The 20,596-nt window shown below is 41.7% G+C and overlaps 1 protein-coding gene across 1 annotated transcript; it reads right to left on the reverse strand.

The window, feature by feature from the left end:
* Positions 1–18,635: 18,635 nt before the first annotated feature.
* LOC119327583 (protein transport protein Sec61 subunit gamma-like) lies at positions 18,636–20,405 on the reverse strand. Its single transcript, XM_037600684.1, has 3 exons — positions 20,312–20,405; positions 20,112–20,227; positions 18,636–18,757 (listed from the first exon to the last, which is right to left on the reverse strand). Exons 1-2 carry the CDS (start codon positions 20,403–20,405, stop codon positions 20,112–20,114), a joined length of 210 nt encoding a protein of 69 aa, XP_037456581.1. The 3' UTR covers positions 18,636–18,757.
* Positions 20,406–20,596: the final 191 nt, after the last annotated feature.

Raw genomic sequence — 20,596 nt, forward strand, 5'->3', positions numbered from 1 at the left:
ACGTTTGTTTCAAAACAAAGAGCATGCCAAGGCGATGCGATGGCACAGAGAAGACCGTAAGAAAGATGGAAAGTTGAGAGTACCCGCTGACGGGTCGCAGTGGAGAAAAATCAAAAGAAAGTACGGGAAGGAGTTTGCAGATGACGCAAGGAACGTATGGTTTGGTCTAAGCGCAGATGGCATTAATCCTTTTGGGGAGCAGAGTAGCGACCATAGCACCTAGCCTGTGACTCTATGTTTGTATAACCTTCCTCCTTGGTTGTGCATGAAGCGGAAGTTCATTATGATGCCAGTGCTCATCCAAGGCCCTAAGCAACCCGGCAACGACATTGATGTGTACCTAAGGCCATTAGTTGAAGAACTCTTACAGCTGTGGAATGGAACAGGTGTACGTGCGTGGGATGAGCACATGGGGGAAGAATTTGACCTAAAGGCGTTGCTATTCGTGACCATCAATGATTGGCCAGCTCTCAGTAACCTTTTAGGACAGACAAACAAGGGATACCGCGCATGCACGCACTGTTTGGACGATACCGACAATATATATTTGGCTAATTGTAAGAAGAATGTGTACCTGGGACATCGTCGATTTCTTCCGAGCAGACATCCCGTAAGAAAGAAAGGCAAGCATTTCAAAGGTGAGGCGGATCACTGGACGAAGCCTCGCCACCGTACTGGTGCTGATGTACATGATATGGTCAAGGATTTGAAGGTGGTCTTTGGAAAGGGTCATGGTGGACAACCTGTTCCGAATGACGCTGAGGGACGCGCACCCATGTGGAAGATGAAATCTATATTTTGGGACCTGCCCTATTGGAAAGACCTAGAGGTCCGCTCCACAATCGACGTGATGCACGTGACAAAGAATCTTTGTGTGACCCTGCTTGGCTTCTTGCGCGTGTATGGGAAGACAAAAGATACACCTGAGGCACAGGAGGACCGGCAACGTATGCACGGAAAAGACGGCATACATGAGGGTCATGCAAGCTATGCTCTTACCAAAGAAGAGAAGGAAATCTTCTTTGAATGCCTGCTTAGTATTAAGGTACCGTCTGGCTTCTCGTCGAATATAAAGGAAATAATAAACATGGCAGAGAAAAAGTTCCAGAACCTAAAGTCTCATGACTGCCACGTGTTATGACGCAACTGCTTCCGGTTGCATTGAGGGGGCTTCTACCAGAAAACGTTCGATTAGGCATTGTGAAGCTATGTGCATTTCTCAATGCAATCTCTCAAAAGGTAATCGATCCAGAAATCATACCAAGGTTAGAGAATGATTTGGTGCAATGTCTTGTCAGTTTCGAGTTGGTGTTCCCACCATCCTTCTTTAACATCATGACGCACGTCCTAGCTCACCCACGTTTTGGGTCCTGTATTTCTACACAATATGTTCCCCTTTGAGAGGTTCATGGGAGTCTTAAAGAAATATGTTCATAACCGTGCTAGGCCAGAAGGAAGCATCTCCAAGGGCCATGAAAATGAGGAGGTCATTGAGTTTTGTATTGACTTTATTCCTGACCTTAAGCCGATTGGTGTTCCTGAATCGCGGCATAAGGGCAGACTGGATGGAAAAGGCACTCTAGGAGGGGAACAAATAATATGTATGGACGGACATTCTCTCACTGAAGCACACTACACAGTTCTACAGAATTCCGCCTTGGTGGCTCCGTATATGGATGAACACAAGAATTTGCTACGCTCCAAACACCCGGAGCGGTCTGATGACTGGATTACACGTGAACAAACCAGGAGTTTCGCCAGCTGGTTGCAGACACGTCCCATGCATGAAACCTCTATTGAAGATGACCTGTACTTGTTGTGCCAGTTACCATCTTCGAATATAATGACTTTCAAAGGGTACGAGATAAATGGTAATACATTTTACACGATCGCCCAAGATAAGAAGAGCACCAACCAAAATAGTGGTGTCCGCTTTGATGCAGAAACCAAGACAGGAAAGGAAACATATTATGGTTATATACAGGACATATGGGAACTTGACTATCGACGTGGTTTGAAGGTCCCTTTGTTTCGGTGCAAATGGGTCAACATGACACGAGGCAGGGTAACGGAAGACCCGCAGTATGGAATGACAATAGTGGATCTCAACAATCTTGCGTATGCAGACGAACCATTCATCCTAGCCAATGATGTGGCACGGGTTTTCTATGTGAAGGACATGTCTACCAAGCCAAGAAAAAGAAAAGATAAGGAAGCGAATGCATCGTACGATGAGCCAAAGCGGCACATAGTTCTTTCTGGGAAGAGAAACATCGTGGGAGTGGATGACAAGACAGTCATGTCAGAAGATTATGAAAAGTTTGATGAAATTGCTCCATTCACAGTGAATATTGACCCGAGCATCCCGTTAAATGATGAAGATTTTCCATGGTAACGGCGCAAAGGGACACACGCGAAGAAAAAGTTTCACATCCAAAGATCTGGGATGTGATCGGCTTCACTATCATCACTTTCTTTTGTGTTTCACACCCAGGAGGGAATCTCTGTAATAGTTAGGGTAGTTATGTGTTTTGGCATTTGAAACGCGAAGAAATTTTATGTGTAAACAAATACTTTCATGCCTTTATAGATTTTTTAAGTTAAGTTATTCACAAACTAGTGATTCACACTAATTTCAAATAATTCAAAATTTAAACTATTCAAATTTGAAAACTACGGGCACTAACAGAAAGTTTGTAATTTTTTGTACCTAAAGAAAAAATATTCACAAATAAACTCTAAATACACAAAAAAACAAATAAAAATAAATAAAGCAAAAAAAATAAAAAAAAGCACGCCTACTGGGCCAGAGTGGCCTGCATACGACTAGAAACCCAACCTATTGTTGGGCCAGGATGCAGGCCCGCAAAGGCCCAGTAGGCCCACAAGGCAGCATAGAACATATAGGCCCAGTAGGCCTACTTTGGAGAGGAGCTCGAGAGAGCTACCGCACGGGGGTTTATAAACCAGTGCGGACGCCCCTCGGCTAGCGAGGTGGGACTAAACTTGCCGCATAGCACCTTGCCGGTGCGCCCTCTTTAGTACCGGGTGGTGGCTCCAACCGGTACTAAAGGCCCCCCCTTTAGTACCGGTTGGATCCACCACCCGGTACTAAAGGGTGTGCGGTTCCCGCCGCTTGGCCTGGCCAAAACAGGCCTTTAGTACCGGTTGGTGGCTCCAACCGATACTAAAGGTCCATCCTATATAACTAAACACTTCAAAAATTTCAGTTTCTCATCTGCTTCTTCTCCTCTGCCCCGTCGCCCGCCGCCCCCGTCTCCATATCCCTCGTCGCCGCCCCGTCGTCCCCTTCGTCACCGCTGCGCCGTCCCGGCCCGTCCCGCGCGTCGTCCCCGTCCCCGTCATCACCGCCCCGTCCCCGTCGTCGCCGCCCCATTGTATATATATAATGAACGGTTCTACTATAAATTCTATTTATATATATGCATAACGTGTACAATATGTAGTATCGTAAAATACCAGCAAACGAAAAAGAATTAAATGGAAAACACAAAATTAAATGAAAAAGAAATCATAAACCCAAAAACCCCCAACATTTTAATACCGGTTGGTGACACCAACCGGTACTAAAGGGCTCCCTGCCCCCGAAGCTGGCTCGTGCCACGTGGTTGCCCTTTAGCACTGGTTCGTGTTGAACCAGTACTAAAGGGGGGGCCTTTAGTGCCTACATTTTAGCGCCGGTTACCAAACCGGCACTAAAGGGCCTTACGAACCGGTGCTATTTCCCGGTTCTGCACTAGTGTCATCATCATCATCATCATCATATTAATATAAAAACTCTTAACATCATATCATCACCAACAATAGTATACTAGCTAGCTAGCTAAAAATCATCACAGTCGTCATTACCACTATTTAATCATCATAGTCATTACCGCTATCATAACTAGCTTAAAGAAGAAACATTCACTTGTACCAGAAGCAAAGATATCATCGAGTTCAACATGGTCGTGAGATTATAATTAAGCGTTCATAAGACCACAAAAGCAAATCACTCTTTGAGATTAAGTTCAGGATGAAGAACATAGACATGAGAGGACAAGTACTAAGAGCATGAACTAGCTAGCTAATCACTCCTACTGCTCTCTCTCAGGTAAAATAGCATAGAACATATATAGCTCTCCTGATTCATCATATTGGAGCATGCAGATGAACCTGTCTCCTAATCGTGGGTTGCGCTTATGATTGCCGCCCTCTAGTACTTCTCTGTGATTGTTAACAATTTTGCTCCAATCTTTCACTATTAAGCATTCCTCGCTTTTAAAAATCCTGAATGCACTCATGTGCATTGTAGGATGTCTTGGTCGTAAGCTAACCATTGACATACGACCTTTAGTACCGATCCACTGAGGCACAACTGTCATCGGGAGTCCCTGCTAAAGAACATCGTATAGCAACATTACTTAGCAACATGAAGTTTAGCTTGAAAAATAATGTATGCAAAAGATGCACCAAGGACAAATAGTAAAAATCATACCATCTTTCCTAAATAGAGGTGACCGTAGTTCAATACGATCACTATTGGTCGCACGTTTTGAGTACTAAGATTTTCAAATTTAGGAAAATAGTTTGTCTTGACAACATCAAGATCCTCAAGCCATGAAACATAATGACTTATCTCCTCGCAGTTTAGTTCAGCCCCGGGACAGTGGACGGTCCTGTCTACCATGCGCCGGACATGTTTGCTTGAATGGAAATAAGTTGTCAATAGAAATTAGTTGTCAACTATTTTTGAATAAACAATATCAAAGACATAAATATGGTTGATAAACTCACATAATGGTAGAACTGGAGACATCTGCACATCGACCCAAATGTCTCTATTACCTTCAATATCATCTTCAGAAGGAATATCAAATGTGATAAACATATCAGGATCAAATGCATAAGCCTTGCATAGTGCTTGCCAAGTTTTGCATTCAAAATAGGTGTAGGTGTCTACATTGTATAATCTGGTGTTGAAGGTATAACCATGCTCGGTCTTCAAGTAAACTCTCTTTATCTCCATAGTTTTGTTAGGACTGAAACCTATCTTATCCAAGACAAAAATTCTTGCATGGCAGGGGATACGCTAGTAGAATAGTGAAAATTTAAAATTATAAGTTGAAACAAATGAAGCATAATTAACTCATGCTTAATTACGAAAAAGACTTGTCGTTGTGACTTACTGTATTCACTTCGAAGTTCTCGTCCAGCTTGATGCTGAAGCGCCTATCATCAACTAGGAAATTTCTTTTGCACAGGCCGCGCTGCTCTTCGCAGTATTCGCACATAATGAAATCGTGTTCGTCGCCAGACGATATTCCTATGTTCATAGGTGAAACATTATACACTTCTTAGTTCTATTAATTCAACTAACTCAAGTAGTTCTATTAATTCAACTAGTTCAACTAATTAATTTAACTAATTCAACTAAGCACTTACTAAAAGATATACCTAAATAAAGTAGCTCAACTAATTGAAATAACTAGTTCAACTAATTCAACTAATTCAACTAAACTAGTTCTATTAATTTTCTTACTAAAAATAAAGTAGCTAGTTCTATATAGTAAACTTTTAATTAGATGATCAAATCTCATATAAGTAAATTAAATATATATATATCTAACATATAATTTCTATTTAATTCATCTAACATTTGACATTAATATCTAACATATATTTCGATATATCTAATTCTTCATCTAACATTTATATAAAATAAAAGTATAGTAAACTAAAAAAACAGAAAACAGAAGAAAAAATGATGTTTACTTTGTGTGTGTGTGTTACCAGGGCGACGCGACGATGACGTACGGGCCGGGGCGGTGACCGGGGGCGGCAATGACGGGGGCCGACGTGAGCGGCGACGACGGCGACGGGCTGGGGCGGCGAAGATGGGGGCGGCACGCGACACGCGGGCGGGCGATGACGGCGACGGGCTGGGGGCAATGACGGGGGAGGTGATGACGATAACGGGCCGGGAGCGGCGATGACGGGTCCATGACGACCACGACGGGCTTGGACAGCGACACGGGCGGCGCAGGGATGGGCGCGTGACGAAGACGGACAATAACTAACTAAATATTTTCATAGGTGCTATTTATATAAGAGAGGCCTTTAGTATCGGTTGGAGCCACAAACCGGTACTAAATGTCAAATTTGGCAGCCCGAGCGGCAGGAAGCGCACCCTCTTTAGTATCGGTTCGTGGCTCCAGCCGGTACTAAAGACCCTCCCTTTAGTACCGGTTGGAGCCACTAACCGGTACTAAAGAGGCCGCGCTCGCATCTAGCGGTGCACAAAGTTTAGTCCCACCTCGCCGAGCGAAGGGCAATCGCACTGATTTATAAACCTAGCCGCGGCTGCTCCTTCAAGCTCCTCTCTAAAGCAGGCTTTTGGGCCTAACTTTCCCGCGCTGCTTGTGAGCCTACTGGGCCATATGGGCATGCATATCCACGCCCAAGGCCGAGCAGGCCCATTGGGCAGCGCCGAAATATTTTTTATGTAGTTTTTTCATTTCTGCTTTATATATTTTCTTCTATTTATTTCTGAGTAGTATTTTGCGGTATTTATAGTTCCTTTGTGAATATTTTAAATAGTTTAAATTTGAATTATTTGAAATTTGTGTGAATCACTAGTTTGTGAATAACTTAACTTTAGAAATAGTTTTTGAGTGATTATTTTTTCTTATGTTTAATATTAGTGAGTTTTATCATTATATTCAAATTGGTAATACGTCCGGAGTTGTAATAAGTTGTTAAAAAATTTAATTGCCGGCGCAATAGATGAGTTTTCGTCCGAAACCCTGATACTTCGAAAGAGATTATTCAGTTTGTACACGAAGTGCCTCCAGTTTTTGTCGTGACCCTCTCTACTTTTTTGCACATGCTATGCGGGTGAAATGATGATACCATCCCAAGATTCAACCTTTTCAGAGTTCATTTCTAGAGCCTTTCAATTTCAGGGCCATTTAGCTAAAAACAAATCAGTAAATGCATGAAAAATAGCAAATTATGTCAGGAAGGGTTGAAAGTTGATGACGTGGCTTTGAATGGTGCATGCTGAATGAAAAAAACGTCCGCAGTTGTAATAAGTTATTAAAATTTTGAATTGCCGATGTAACAGATGTTTTTGTCCGAAACCCTAATACTTCGAAAGAAATTATCCAGTTTGTACACGAAGTGCATCTAGTTTTTGTCGTGACCCTCTCTACTTTTTTGAACAGGTTATGCGGGTGAAATTATGATACCATGCCAAGTTTCAACCTTTTCAGAGTTCATTTGTAGAGCTTTTCAATTTCAGGGCCTTTTAGCTAAAAACAAATCAGTAAATGCATGAAAAATAGCAAATTATATCAGAAAGGGTTGAAAGTTGATGATGTGGCTTTGAATGGTGCATGCTGAATGCAAAAAACATCCAGAGTTGTAAAAAGTTATTAAAATTTTGAATTGCCGGTCTAACAGATGAGTTTTCGTCCGAAACCCTGATACTTCGAAAGAGATTGTCCAGTTTGTACACGAAGTGCATCCAGTTTTTGCCGTGACCCTATCTACTTTTTTGCACATGCTATGCAGGTGAAATGATGATACCATGCCAAGTTTCAACCTTTTCAGAGATCATTTGTGGAGCTTTTCAATTTCATGGCCATTTAGCTCAAAACAAATCAGTAAATGCATGAAAAATAGCAAATTATGTCAGAAAGGGTTGAAAGTTGATCACATGGCTTTGAATGGTGCATCCTGAATGCAAAAAACGTCCGGAGTTGTAATAATTTAATAAAAATTTGAATTGCCGGTGTAACAGATGAGTTTTCGTCCGAAACCCTGATACTTCGAAAGAGATTGTCCAGTTTGTACACGAAGTGCATCTAGTTTTTTCCGTGACCCTCTCTACTTTTTTGCACATACTATGCGGGTCAAATGATGATACCATGCCAAATTTCAATCTTTTCAGAGTTCATTTCTAGAGCTTTTTAATTTCAGGGCCATTTAGCTCAAAACAAAATAGTAAATGCATGAAAAATAGCAAATTACGTCAAAAAGGGTTGAAAGGTAATGACGTGGCTTTGAATCGTGCATGCTGAATGCAAAAAACGTCTGGAGTTGTAATAAGTTATTAAAATTTTGAATTGCCAGTGTAACAGATGAGTTTTCGTCTGAAACCATGATACTTCAAAACAGATTATCCAGTTTGTAAATGAAGTGCATCCAATTTTTGCCGTGACCCTCTCTACTTTTTTGCACATGTTATGCGGGTGAAATGATGATACCATGCCAAGTTTCAGCCTTTTCGGAGTTCATTTGTAGAGCTTTTCAATTTCATGGCCATTTAGCTCAAAACAAATCACTAATGCATGAAAAATAGCAAATTATATCAGAAAGGGTTGAAAGTTGATGATGTGGCTTTGAATGGTGCATGCTGAATACAAAAAACGTCCAGAGTTGTAATAAGTTATTAAAATTTTGAATTGCCGGTGTAATAGATGAGTTTTCGTCCGAAACCTTGTTACTTCGAAAGAGATTGTCCAGTTTGTACACGAAGTGCATCCAGTTTTTGCCGTGAACCTCTCTACTTTTTTGCACATGCTATGCAGGTGAAATGATGATACCATGCCAAGTTTCAACCTTTTCAGAGATCATTTGTGGAGCTTTTCAATTTCATGGCCATTTAGCTCAAAACAAATCAGTAAATGCATGAAAACTAGCAAATTATGTCAGAAAGGGTTGAAAGTTGATGAAGTGGCTTTGAATGGTGCATGCTGAATGCAAAAAATGTCCAGAGTTGTGATAAGTTATTAAAAACTTTAGAGTGAGGGTGTAAACATATAAAAATATACGTCAAAAATACATTGATCATCAATGATCTTTTTCTATACAATCTGAATTGTCAATATGAGTCCTCAATGGTTTAGAATCCGGTGAAGACTCATATTGCGGCCACAAATTCTACACATAGAGTTCAACGAAGACCAAGTGCTTGTCATAGTTTCAGAAGTATCATATTTAAGGTGGTAAAAACCCTGTTAGGGGAGCGAGGTGGGACTAAAAACAGCCTGCCACAACCTCTTTAGTGCCGGTTCATGCCAAGAACCGGTACTAAAGGGGCAGGTCGGGCCCCAGCATGACAACAGCCAGCCACTACCTCTTTAGTACCGGTTCGTGGCATGAACCGGTACTAAAGGTTCGCCATGAACCAGTGCTAATGAGCGCCGACCGCCTAGCCATTGGAACCGGCACTAATGGCATTAGTGCCGGTTCAGTTGCAAACCGGGACTAATGTGCTTCACATTAGGCCCTTTTTCTACTAGTGCGCCGGCGCTGCTTCCTCCATCTCCTCTCGTCGCCGACGCCCCTCGAGCACACCATTTCCTCCGACGAACAGCACTCAGCGGTCCATTGCAGCTCGGCACCCATAAGGTGTTTGACAAAACGCTTGCAAGGTATGCATTGCTTCAACTTTATTTTGTAGATGAATTTGGCACATGTTGTTTATAGTTTTATAAAATAGTTTAAATTCAATATTGTAGATGAGTTTGTCCTACGATTCTTCCAACGAAGAATTTAATATTCAAGAGGAGGAGGACCCCCGCAATGATCCTAGCTATGCACGTCAATAAAAAGCCAAAGCACAGTGGTTTGGTTATGATTCGTCCAAAATTTTGGATGCATAATATGGACGCCCACAACAGATTGTTGAGGAACTATTTTGTGGAGAATCCCACAGATCGTTGTAGGCGGCAGAGATGGCCTGTTGAGTGCCATTGTATAATTGATCCACAAGAGTATATGTGGCTTTGAGTTTGATGCGCATATCTTAGCCAAGGTTGGAGCTTCTCGGGCTAGCATCAATGAATAAGTGCTGGTAAGTCGGGTAATGATTGATATACATTGCTACGGAAACATTGAAGTACAATGTTACTTACTAAAGATGGCGGCTATCATGGTGTTAATTTGATGTTTTAAACCGGAAAGCTCATCAGCTACTGGCTTAAGTGCAGCCTCCGCTTCCTATGCTCTTTTCAACAGAGTTGTCTTCTCAGTCTCCCAGTTTGTCTTGTCAGCCTTGAAGTCCTTTTTCAACTTCTCCATCTCTTCCAAGGCGGTTGTCAATTCTGATTTGGCCTTCGAAGCTTCAGATTGTTGAGACTTGATGATTTGCTGAAGATCGGCGACCTGAGATTCCTTAACATTTAGCTCCGCCTGCAGTATGCAAATGACAGGCAGCATTACAATCATTTTCTTTAAAGTCCCAAGCACAATACAAGTATTTCACTTGGCATTTGCGGGCTAATGCACATTACTCTTTTCTGAAGGCAATTCTATGATGACCCGGCTACACTATTATGACTATAGCCAACTCATGGAGGCTATATACTTGGATTTTATTGACAATTATGGTGATAAGTCCCGGCTTATCCATGCTGATTAAGCCGGCCCTTGGGGGCTACAGGTGCAAAAGTTTCTCACTACTATTCGAAGTTCCGACTTAACATAACAGTTTAAGCCAGCCCTTGGGGGCTTCTTGTTTTCATCTTGATATCTATAAGGCTATCTAAAGTCTACATCATATTCAGTTCTATCATATTCAGTAGACTTGGCGGCTGATAGAATTATATTTACATGAAGAAGACTATAGCATTTACCTCAAAATATTCCTTCATAAGATTGACTAAGCCGGCTTCAAAGTCGCAGCTTGTGTGCAGACGATTCAGATACCCAGAGTGGATCTCTTGAGCGCTATATTGAGCATAGCTTTCCAAATTTGCCAACCATTTGCCTTTGTCAGCAACGGATAACTCTTCCTTAGCACTGTGCTTTGACAAGACAGTAGGGTTGCTCGGCACCATGTAACCAAGCCAAGTAATGACAAGATCATCAGCATTTTCTTTAGTTGGCTTGATGGGACTTGGCGGCTTGGTAGTAGCCGGATCAACATCCATATGATCGATGATGACGTTGTGCTCCTCTGATGGCGGGTCATCAATGGTGGCCTCAGCAGCTTGGAGAGAACTTTTTGTTGTTTGCTTCTCCGGTTCATTAAGGTCTTCAGCTGTTTTGGTCACCTTCATCATTTTATTGGGCTTTGCCATAGCTCTGAAAATGAAGCACAAGACGGGGTTAATACGACAATTGAGTGCATGATTGAAAGGAGATATTTAAAATTCTTACCCAGGCATGATCTTGAAGACTGGGATTTGAATCCCTGTTGAGTCGCCAGAAGAGGAATGAGGTGATCCCTGGTAATTTTAGTCGGAAGGGTTAATAGGTTGTCGAAAAAGACCCACCTTGGGATAAGCTAAGTCGGAAATCGGTGAAACCTCTGGATAACGCTTGCGAGGAGCTGGTGTGTTCGGTAAGCCGGAGGAGAGAATCCCTACTCTGCTGTTCCGGGTCGTGCGGTGAGCTTCATGTTGCTGCTTCTTCAAAATAAAGTTGGGATCCAAATAATCTAAAGGATGAGAAAACCTTACTTTCTGGCTTTCTTGACGAGTTTTCTGTCTTGGCAGAGGGTCTGAGTCGGAGGAAAGGATAGTTACCATCTGTGTGGCTACCTTCTGTGTCATCCTGATAGTGATCATTGTCAATAATATGTATAGAAATGAGCCAAGGGAATCAAGTTCTACCTCCGACTCAATATCATCCAAGTCAAAAGCCTCGGATGTGTTGGTCTTCTTCTTGGCACGCTTTTTCTGAGCCTTATTCGTCGTCTGGTTTGTCTTGCCCGGTTTATCCTGTAGCTTCTTATTCCAAAAAGGATAATCGGCCTGTGGAAATCAAATGATTATAAGAGGATAGTTTAAAGTGAGAATATGATTCAACTTAAAATTGCTACAAACTTATAGCTGGTGGCTTGTTGAGAATGAAGAAAGGATTCAGTCCGGCTTTTGCTGTAATCTGCCAAGATCTCGTTCAACAGAGACTTGGTCATGTTATTGATATCCTCGTCAGTCAACTGAATCTGGCAGTGGCGTTGTGGATCTTTCAAGTCGCAAGTATACTCACACATTAAGCTGGGGCGGCGGCTTAAGGGCAGAATTCTCTAGGCGACCACGCATCGAACCAGATCGATTCCGGTCAAGCCGTTGGCCATTAAGGCTCGGATCTTTTGAAAGACGAGCATATATTTTTTCCATTCCGCTATACTGATGCGGTCTGGAAGAGGATGCATGTTGCTAAGTCGGCTGGCATGATAACCTGACAGCGGGTTTTCCCCTTCTAGAGAAGTGTCTTGGCAATAAAACCAAGTTTGGTTCCAATCCTTGGGATGACTAGGAAGTTTGGTGGCTGGAAAAGTGGCTTCTTTCCGCCTATGAATAGAGATGCCACCTAATTCTAGGCTAGGCCCGTATGTGAACTTGGTCTGACGGTTTAAATTGTAAAATTCCCTGAATAGTTCTACAGTGGGTTCCTGTTGAGGGTACACCTCGCAGAGCACTTGAAAGTTGCAGATGTTTGAAACAGAATTTGGCCCAATATCTTGAGGATGGAGCTTGAAAAAGTCCAGCACATCATGGAAGAATTTTGAACTAGGAGGGATAAAGCCCCGAAGCAAGTGATCAGTGAAGACAATTACTTCACCATCCCTGGGCTCAGGAGGGGTTTCTGTGCCTGGGACCCTCCAATGCATGACGTCTTTTTTGGCTAGGAAGCCTGTCTGGACATACTCGTTTAATTCTTCCTCGATGACCCAGAAAACAACCCAGTTGCTGAAGGAAATATGCCCTAGAGGCAATAATAAAGTTGTTATTTATATTTCCTTATATCATGATAAATGTTTATTATTCATGCTAGAATTGTATTAACCGGAAAGTTAGTACATGTGTGAATACGTAGACAAACAAAGTGTCCCTAGTATGCCTCTACTTGACTAGCTCGTTAATCAAAGATGGTTAAGTTTCCTAGCCATGGACATGTGTTGTCATTTGATGAACGGGATCACATCATTAGAGAATGATGTGATGGACTATACCCATCCATTAGCTTAGCACTATGATCATTTAGTTTATTGCTATTTCTTTCTTCATGACTTATACATGTTCCTATAACTATGAGATTATACAACTCCCGAATACCGGAGGAACACCTTATGTGCTACAAAATGTCACAACGTAACTGGGTGATTATAAAGATGCTCTACAGGTGTCTCTAATGGTGTTTGTTGAGTTGGCATAGATCAATATTAGGATTTGTCACTCCACGTATCGGACAGGTATCTCTGGGCCCTCTCGGTAATGCACATCACTACGAGCCTTGCAAGCAACGTGACTAATGAGTTAGTCACGAGATGATGCATTACAGAAAGAGTAAAGAGACTTGCCAGTGACGAGATTGAACTAGGTATGATGATACCGACGACTGAATCTCGAGCAACTAACATACCGATGACAAAGGGAACAACGTATGTTGTTATGCGGTTTAACCGATAAAGACCTTCGTAGAATATGTAGGAACCAATATGAGCATCCAGGTTCCGCTATTGATTATTGACCGGAGATGAGTTCCGGTCACGTATACATAGTTCCCGAACCCGTAGGGTCCGCACGCTTAACTTTCGATGATGATATGTACTATGAGTTATGTAATTTGATGTACCGAAGGTTGTACGGAGTCCTGGATGTGATCACGTACATGACGAGGAGTCTCGAAATGGTTAAGATAAAGATTCATATATTGGAAGGTGATGACCCACAAGTATAGGGGATCTATCGTAGTCCTTTCGATAAGTAAGAGTGTCGAACCCAACGAGGAGCAGAAGGAAATGATAAGCGGTTTTTAGCAAGGTATTCTCTGCAAGCACTGAAATAATAGGTAACAGATAGTTTTGTGATAGGATAATTTGTAACCAGTAGCAAGTAATAAAAGTAAATAAGGTGCAGAAAGATGGCCCAATCCTTTTTGTAGCAAAGGACAAGCCTGGACAAACTCTTATATGATGTAAAGTGCTCCCGAGGACACATGGGAATATCGTCAAGCTAGTTTTCATCACGTTCATATGATTCGCGTTCAGTACTTTGATAATTTGGTATGTGGGTGGACCGGTACTTGGGTACTGTCCTTACTTGGACAAGTATCCCACTTATGATTAACCTCTATTGCAAGCATCCGCAACTACAACAAAAGTATTAAGGTAAACCTAAACATAACATGAAACATATGGATCCAAATCAGCCCCTTACGAAGCAACCCATAAACTAGAGTTTAAGCTTCTGTCACTCTAGCAACACATCATCTACTTATTACTTCCCAATGCCTCCTCTTGTCCCAAATAATGGTGAATTTTCATGTAGTCCATGTTCACATAACACCACTAGAGGAGAGACAACATACATCTCATCAAAATATCGAACGAATACCAAATTCACATGACTACTAATAGCAAGACTTCTCCCATGTCCTCAGGAACAAAGGTAACTACTGACAAAGCATATTCATGTTCATAATCAGAGGGGTATTAATATGCATATAGGATCTGAACATATGATCTTCAACCAAATAAACCAACTAGCATCAACTACAAGCAGTAATTAACACTACTAGCAACCCATAGGTACCAATCCCAGACTTGGAGACAAGAATTGGATACAAGAGAAGAACTAGGGCTTTGAGAGGAGATGGTGTTGGTGAAGATGTTGATGGAGATTGCCCTCTCCCGATGAGAGGAGCGTTGGTGATGACGATGGTGATGCTTTCCCCCTCTCGGAGGGAAGTTTCCCCGGCAGAACAGCTCCGCCAGAGCCCTAGATTGGTTCCGCCAAGGTTCCGCCTCGTGGCGGCGGAGTCTCATCTGGAAAGATGGCTTATGATTTTTTCCTCATCGAAAGACTCCATATAGCAGAAGATGGCAATCGGAGGGCCACCAGGGGGCCCACGATGTAGGGGGCGCGCCCAGGGGGTAGGGCACGCCCCCACCCTCGTGGGCAGGGTGTGGCCCGCCTAGTGAACTTCTTGCGCTCAGTATTTTTTATATATTCTGAAAACGTCTTCCGTGAAGTTTCAGTACTTTTGGAGCTGTGAAGAATAGGTCTCTAATATTTGCTCCTTTTACAGCCCAGAGTCCCAGCTGCCGGCATTCTCCCTCTTTATGTAAACCTTGTAAAATAAGAGAGAATAGGCATAAGTATTGTGACATAATGTTTAATAACAGCCCATAATGCAATAAATATCAATATAAAAGCATGATGCAAAATGGACGTATCAACTCCCCCAAGCTTAGACCTCGCTTGTCCTCAAGCGAAAGCCGAAATCAAAAAATATGTCCACATGTTAAGAGATAGAGGTGTCGATAAAAATAAAATACGGACATAGGGGCATCATGATCATTCTTAGAACAACAACTTATATAATTCTTTTCATATGATCTTTTATGCCAGAGTAATAATTCAATCACAATTTCAAGTATGAATTATAAACTTCATTGAAAACTAACAAACTATAATCTCAGTCATTGAAGCAATTGCAATTTATCATAACATAGGAAAGAGTCAATATAAGAGCTTTTCAGCAAGTTCACATACTCAACTATCATATAGTCTTTCACAATTGCTAACACTCACGCAATACTTATGGGTATGGAGTTTTAATCGGACACAGAGAAAGATAGGGGCTTATAATTTTGCCTCCCAACATTATACCTCAAGGGTAATGTCAACAATAATACTTCATGAAAACTCACATCCAATTAGCTATATATGCAATGATCTTTCCAACATGTTGTGCTTGCCAAAAGATAAAATGTAAAAAGGAAGGGTGAAGATCACCATGACTCTTATGTAAGGTAGGAGATAAAAGTAAAAGATAGGCCCTTCGCAAAGGGAAGCAGAGGTTGTCATGCGCTTTTATGGTTGGATGCACAAAATCTTAATGTGAAAGAACGTCACTTTATATTGCCACTTGTGATATGGACCTTTATTATGTAGTGTGTCGCTTTTATCTCTTCCATATCACACAATCGTATAAAGCTTATTTCCTCCACACCAATCAATCATACATATTTAAAGAGCATTTTTTATTGCTTGCACCGATGACAACTTACTTGCAGGATCTTACTCAATCCATAGGTAGGTATGGTGGACTCTCATGGCAAAACTGGTTTAAGGGTGTTTGGAAGCACAAGTAGTATCTCTACTTGGTGCAAATAATTGGCTAGCATGAGGGGGGAAGGCAAGATCAATCATGTTGGATGATCCAAGACAATATAATTTATCTCAGATGTAAGAAAACATAACCCATTACATTGTCTTCCTTGTCCAACATCAACTCTTTAGCATGTCATATTTTAATGAGTGCTCATAATCATAAAAGATGTCCAAGATAGTATATTTATATGTGAAGACCTCTCTTTCTTTATTACTTCCTATTAATTGCAACGATGACCAAAACTATGTTTGTCAACTGTCAACAACTTTTAGTCATCATACTCTTTCTATGTGAGCCCATTACTCTCCGTAAGATCCATATGATCTCTTTGTTTCTTTTTATTCTTTCTCTTTTATTTTATTCACTCAAGATCATGGCAAAATAATCAAGCCCTTGACTCAACACTAATATTTATTATATATAGCTCACGGACTTGATTACATAGAAGGATCATAAAGAAAAACTAACAACTAGATTATACTAAAACTTTATTCTACTAGATCAAGATATTACCAAAAGGATCGAACTAAGAAAAATGGTAAAGATAAAAGTGATGGTGATACTATACCGGGCACTCCCCCAAGCTTAGAAGTTGCCAAGGGGAGTGCCCATACCCATGTGATTATGTCTCCTTTATTGGTGAAGAAGGTGGAGTTGTTGATGGTGGATAGTCGCACATCGATCATAGGAGGTCTTCTTACTTGTGGATAATGCCTTTGAGTGCGATGATATGCTCCTTCAACAAAATATTTTCACGTGTGAGATACTTATTTTGTATACGAGCTAACTCAATCATCTTGAAAGCTTCGATCTCAGTTTGGGTAAGAAGATTGTGATCAAGTTGATGGATGTCTTCTGTTGCCGGAGCTTGGTCCTCCGTGGCCTTATTGATCCCTTCATCCTTGTTGATCTCCATGGGTTCTTCTCTCTTCAGCTCTATCTTGATTAGCCAAGCATTGTTGCCCTCATTGTTGGAGGAGGAGGGAGACGACATGATGCCTAGCTTTGACAACTCTGGCAGAAAACACTACAAGAAATATGTCAACTTGTGACCACCACTATTGGTCACTGAATGGTCACAAATTTCCATTTGTGACCTTTTTGTGACCAAAAAGATAAGGTCAAAAGCTGGCCGTCATAAACTGACTATAGCGACCTTTCTTCTGGAACGGTCGAAGACGTTTATGACCAAAATACGTCTATTGTGGCGTTTTGGTCACTAGCAACCTCCCCATGACATGTAGGCATCTAGCGTGGCAATCTGATGTGGCACAAGATTCAGCCCGGTCAAATTTGATTTTCTACATGGGCCTAGCCCAACAATTCAGCCTTTTTGTGTTTTTATGTCTGTCAATTTTTGGTTGGGTTCATGGGCCAAGTCCAATATTGCAGCCTTTTTATTGTTGGGTTGTGGCCTTTTTGTCTAAACGAATTTAATTTTTCTTTTTTCCCAAAAGAATGGTCCACTAGTCAGATGGGTCCCAGTTGTCAGGTTCTATTAAAGTGGGACCCTTTTGGCAGCATCATATTATTCAGATTACAATTTGACAATTTGACAGAAATAAATAACCATGTTTAAATAAGAACAGATAGAAAACACAAGTAATATTTCAAATAACAACTGTGAGAATCAATCACAGTCATACAAATATACTGGGATCCTTCTGTCATGACACAATTACAACACAGATACAAATACAATCAGTCACATAGATATAGGGACAATCACAATGAGAATTGACAATCAGCACAAACTGGGCTCCTACTCCAGTCAGATGAAACTGTATGCATGACTAACTACGCAACCATAGTCGACTAGGCTACCTTCGCTACACTAGAACAGCAATAGAACTATCATCATGCCTTCGGCCGTCGCCCTGTTACATGAATAAGAAGAGAAGAATCAAAACACTGGAGCCAATATATTATGAATAGAATATTCAAAAAAAGGACAAGTTCTTTAGAAAGATAACACAAATTCAGCTAATACAATGATTTTTGTCCCCAGATAGTTAAGACGATATACTCATTCATACAAGGTAACGCAAGAAAATAGAGCACTTTACTCATAGCATGCAGAGTATCATTATTAAGTTCATAGGGTTTATAGTGCTTGGACTTATTAGAGTGGTAGCATATCATCATATACATCCGTATGTTGTAGCCCATTTGAAATGTCTAGAAAGACTTATATTTAGGAATGGAGAGAGTAGAATGTAGCATGCGATAAAACCAAAGGATTAGCCAACAATAAAAGAAGGCACTTAATTAGTTCATTACATTTAGTTAAAACCGCTTCTATGAAGCGCAGGACTAAACCATTTAGTTAACACAGCAAGAAGTGCCAAGGAGCATAGTATAGTACTGCACTAAAAGCACCAAGAATCTTCTGGACCAACAACAGAAACAACCAAGAAGCACTCATTTTTCAATTCATAGGGCTAAAAATATATTTATCAGAATGGCACTGAAATCAACCTCTTTATCTATCATCACAAGGTCAGTATGCTTGATAGGCCCATTATGAGTTGCCCTACGGTAATGCCGCAGAAGAGACAGAGGACGCACACATTGCTGTAGACATTGGCAAGACAGGAACCAACAAAATGGTGCTTGCCATCTGCAAGGAGAAAGCAGAATACCAAAAAGGTTAGGAAAACAATATAGAATGATAAAACAAAGAAGAGATGCACCCACTCATTAGAGAAGTAGCATACCCAAAAAATGTGAAGCACAAATGGCCACCAAGAAAGAATATTGTTGTATACATTGACAAGATAGGAACCAACAAAATGCAACAGACTAAAACCAAACTTTATACAGCAGGGAATGATTTACAATAACCAAAAGATTTTGCACAACAAGCAGTAAATAGGTAGTAGATATTAACACCCATGACATAGGACCAGCATAAAAAAGAGCATCGGTGTAGAAAGGCATATAATCAGTGTAGTCAGCAAAAGATAGGGGGAAGAGAAATTGAAAAACCCAGAAAAAGCATTCATATATGAGGCACTAAGCTGTATGAACCAAAAGACTATTGACATCAGCTATCAAAGAAATGGAAGTTGGCACCACACATATCGAACGACCACATGAAACAGATAGAACAGACTGATCGGCCATAGCTAACATGGTAAATAGAATAATGCACGTATAGTAGAAGACACCACCAGCATGGATTCTAAGAAATGGATTGGAAGAGCTCAGGAAACACAATGTTCTTGGTCTGAGAATCAGTATTACCATCTTCATTTTCAATCAGGATTTTCAAAGCCTTTTTGAGGTCACACGCGACACTGCTACATAAAGCTGGCCATGCATGGACACAGGTGCATTAAAGTATAGATCAACACTGCATAACACGTGTCCTACAATATTTTGACTCCTACCTATTTTCTTATTTTACAAAAGCTTGCCATGCGTGTATAGATCAACTTTATATTGTGAATACATAAAGCTGGCCATGCGTGAACACAGGTGCATTAAAGAATGAAGAATACATCGACACATAGCACGAACCATGGACAAACATTGGTATGTAACATGTCTACTCAGTAGGTGCCAATTTAGATGCACTGAATCGACACCAACTTGGGCGAACTGGTGGTATGTGCAGAAACAACAAAACATTGCAAAAGCTCCTCTTTTCCCAAATTGTGTGGTGAGGAACCAGCCTATGCCCCCAATTCATCCTGCGGAGGCAACTAGCGGCAATGACTTAAGCATGACCCCAGTTCCCCACAGTTGATTACCCTTGACTCATCTGAATTCTCCTAACAAGGTAGAAATTTGCAGGTCTATTTGGAGGAAAAAGGATCTACTAAAATCTAGCTTACTAAATATTGGTCAGATCGCAGGACTGTGCACGCACACCGCAGATCCAACAGATCATAGCGCGAGACAAGAGGACCCAAGTCTAACTAAACCGTGCCAACAAGAGGGAGACGAGATCGGAGGAGACGCATTCGCACCTAGCCGGAGCCGACGATGATGTTGTTGATGGGGATGAAGATGAGCTTGACGAAGAAGCTGACGAACCCCATGACGACGAACCCGATCACCATCCGCGCTGCCACCTTGGTGAACTCTGCGCGCCCAATCAGCGTCAGATCTGGCGAAAGAGGAAAACAAACCGGATCTAGACAAGCAGGCGCGAGTCTTTGGTCCTTACCCTTGCAGTCGGGCTTGTGGCAGCTCTTGATGAGGCGGATGCTGTCCTTGGCGATCTCGCGGAGGGGGTCCACCACGGAGTCGACGGCGTCCATGGCTGCTGCCGGCGGGAAGGCGAGATCTCCGAGCTGACGACGACGACGAGGTCACGCGCATGAGGGGAAGGGAGGGGGGAAGCCAACGGGCGAATGGTGTGCTGTTTGGATTTGTGCTCTGGATCTGCGAGGAGGGGAGGAGGAGGCCCGGCGGAGAGCTATGGTGAGAGGATGTGGTCTGAATCGGGGAG

The sequence above is a fragment of the Triticum dicoccoides genome, chromosome 7A (genome assembly GCF_002162155.2).
Source record: "Triticum dicoccoides isolate Atlit2015 ecotype Zavitan chromosome 7A, WEW_v2.0, whole genome shotgun sequence".
Classification (NCBI taxonomy): Eukaryota; Viridiplantae; Streptophyta; class Magnoliopsida; order Poales; family Poaceae; genus Triticum; species Triticum dicoccoides.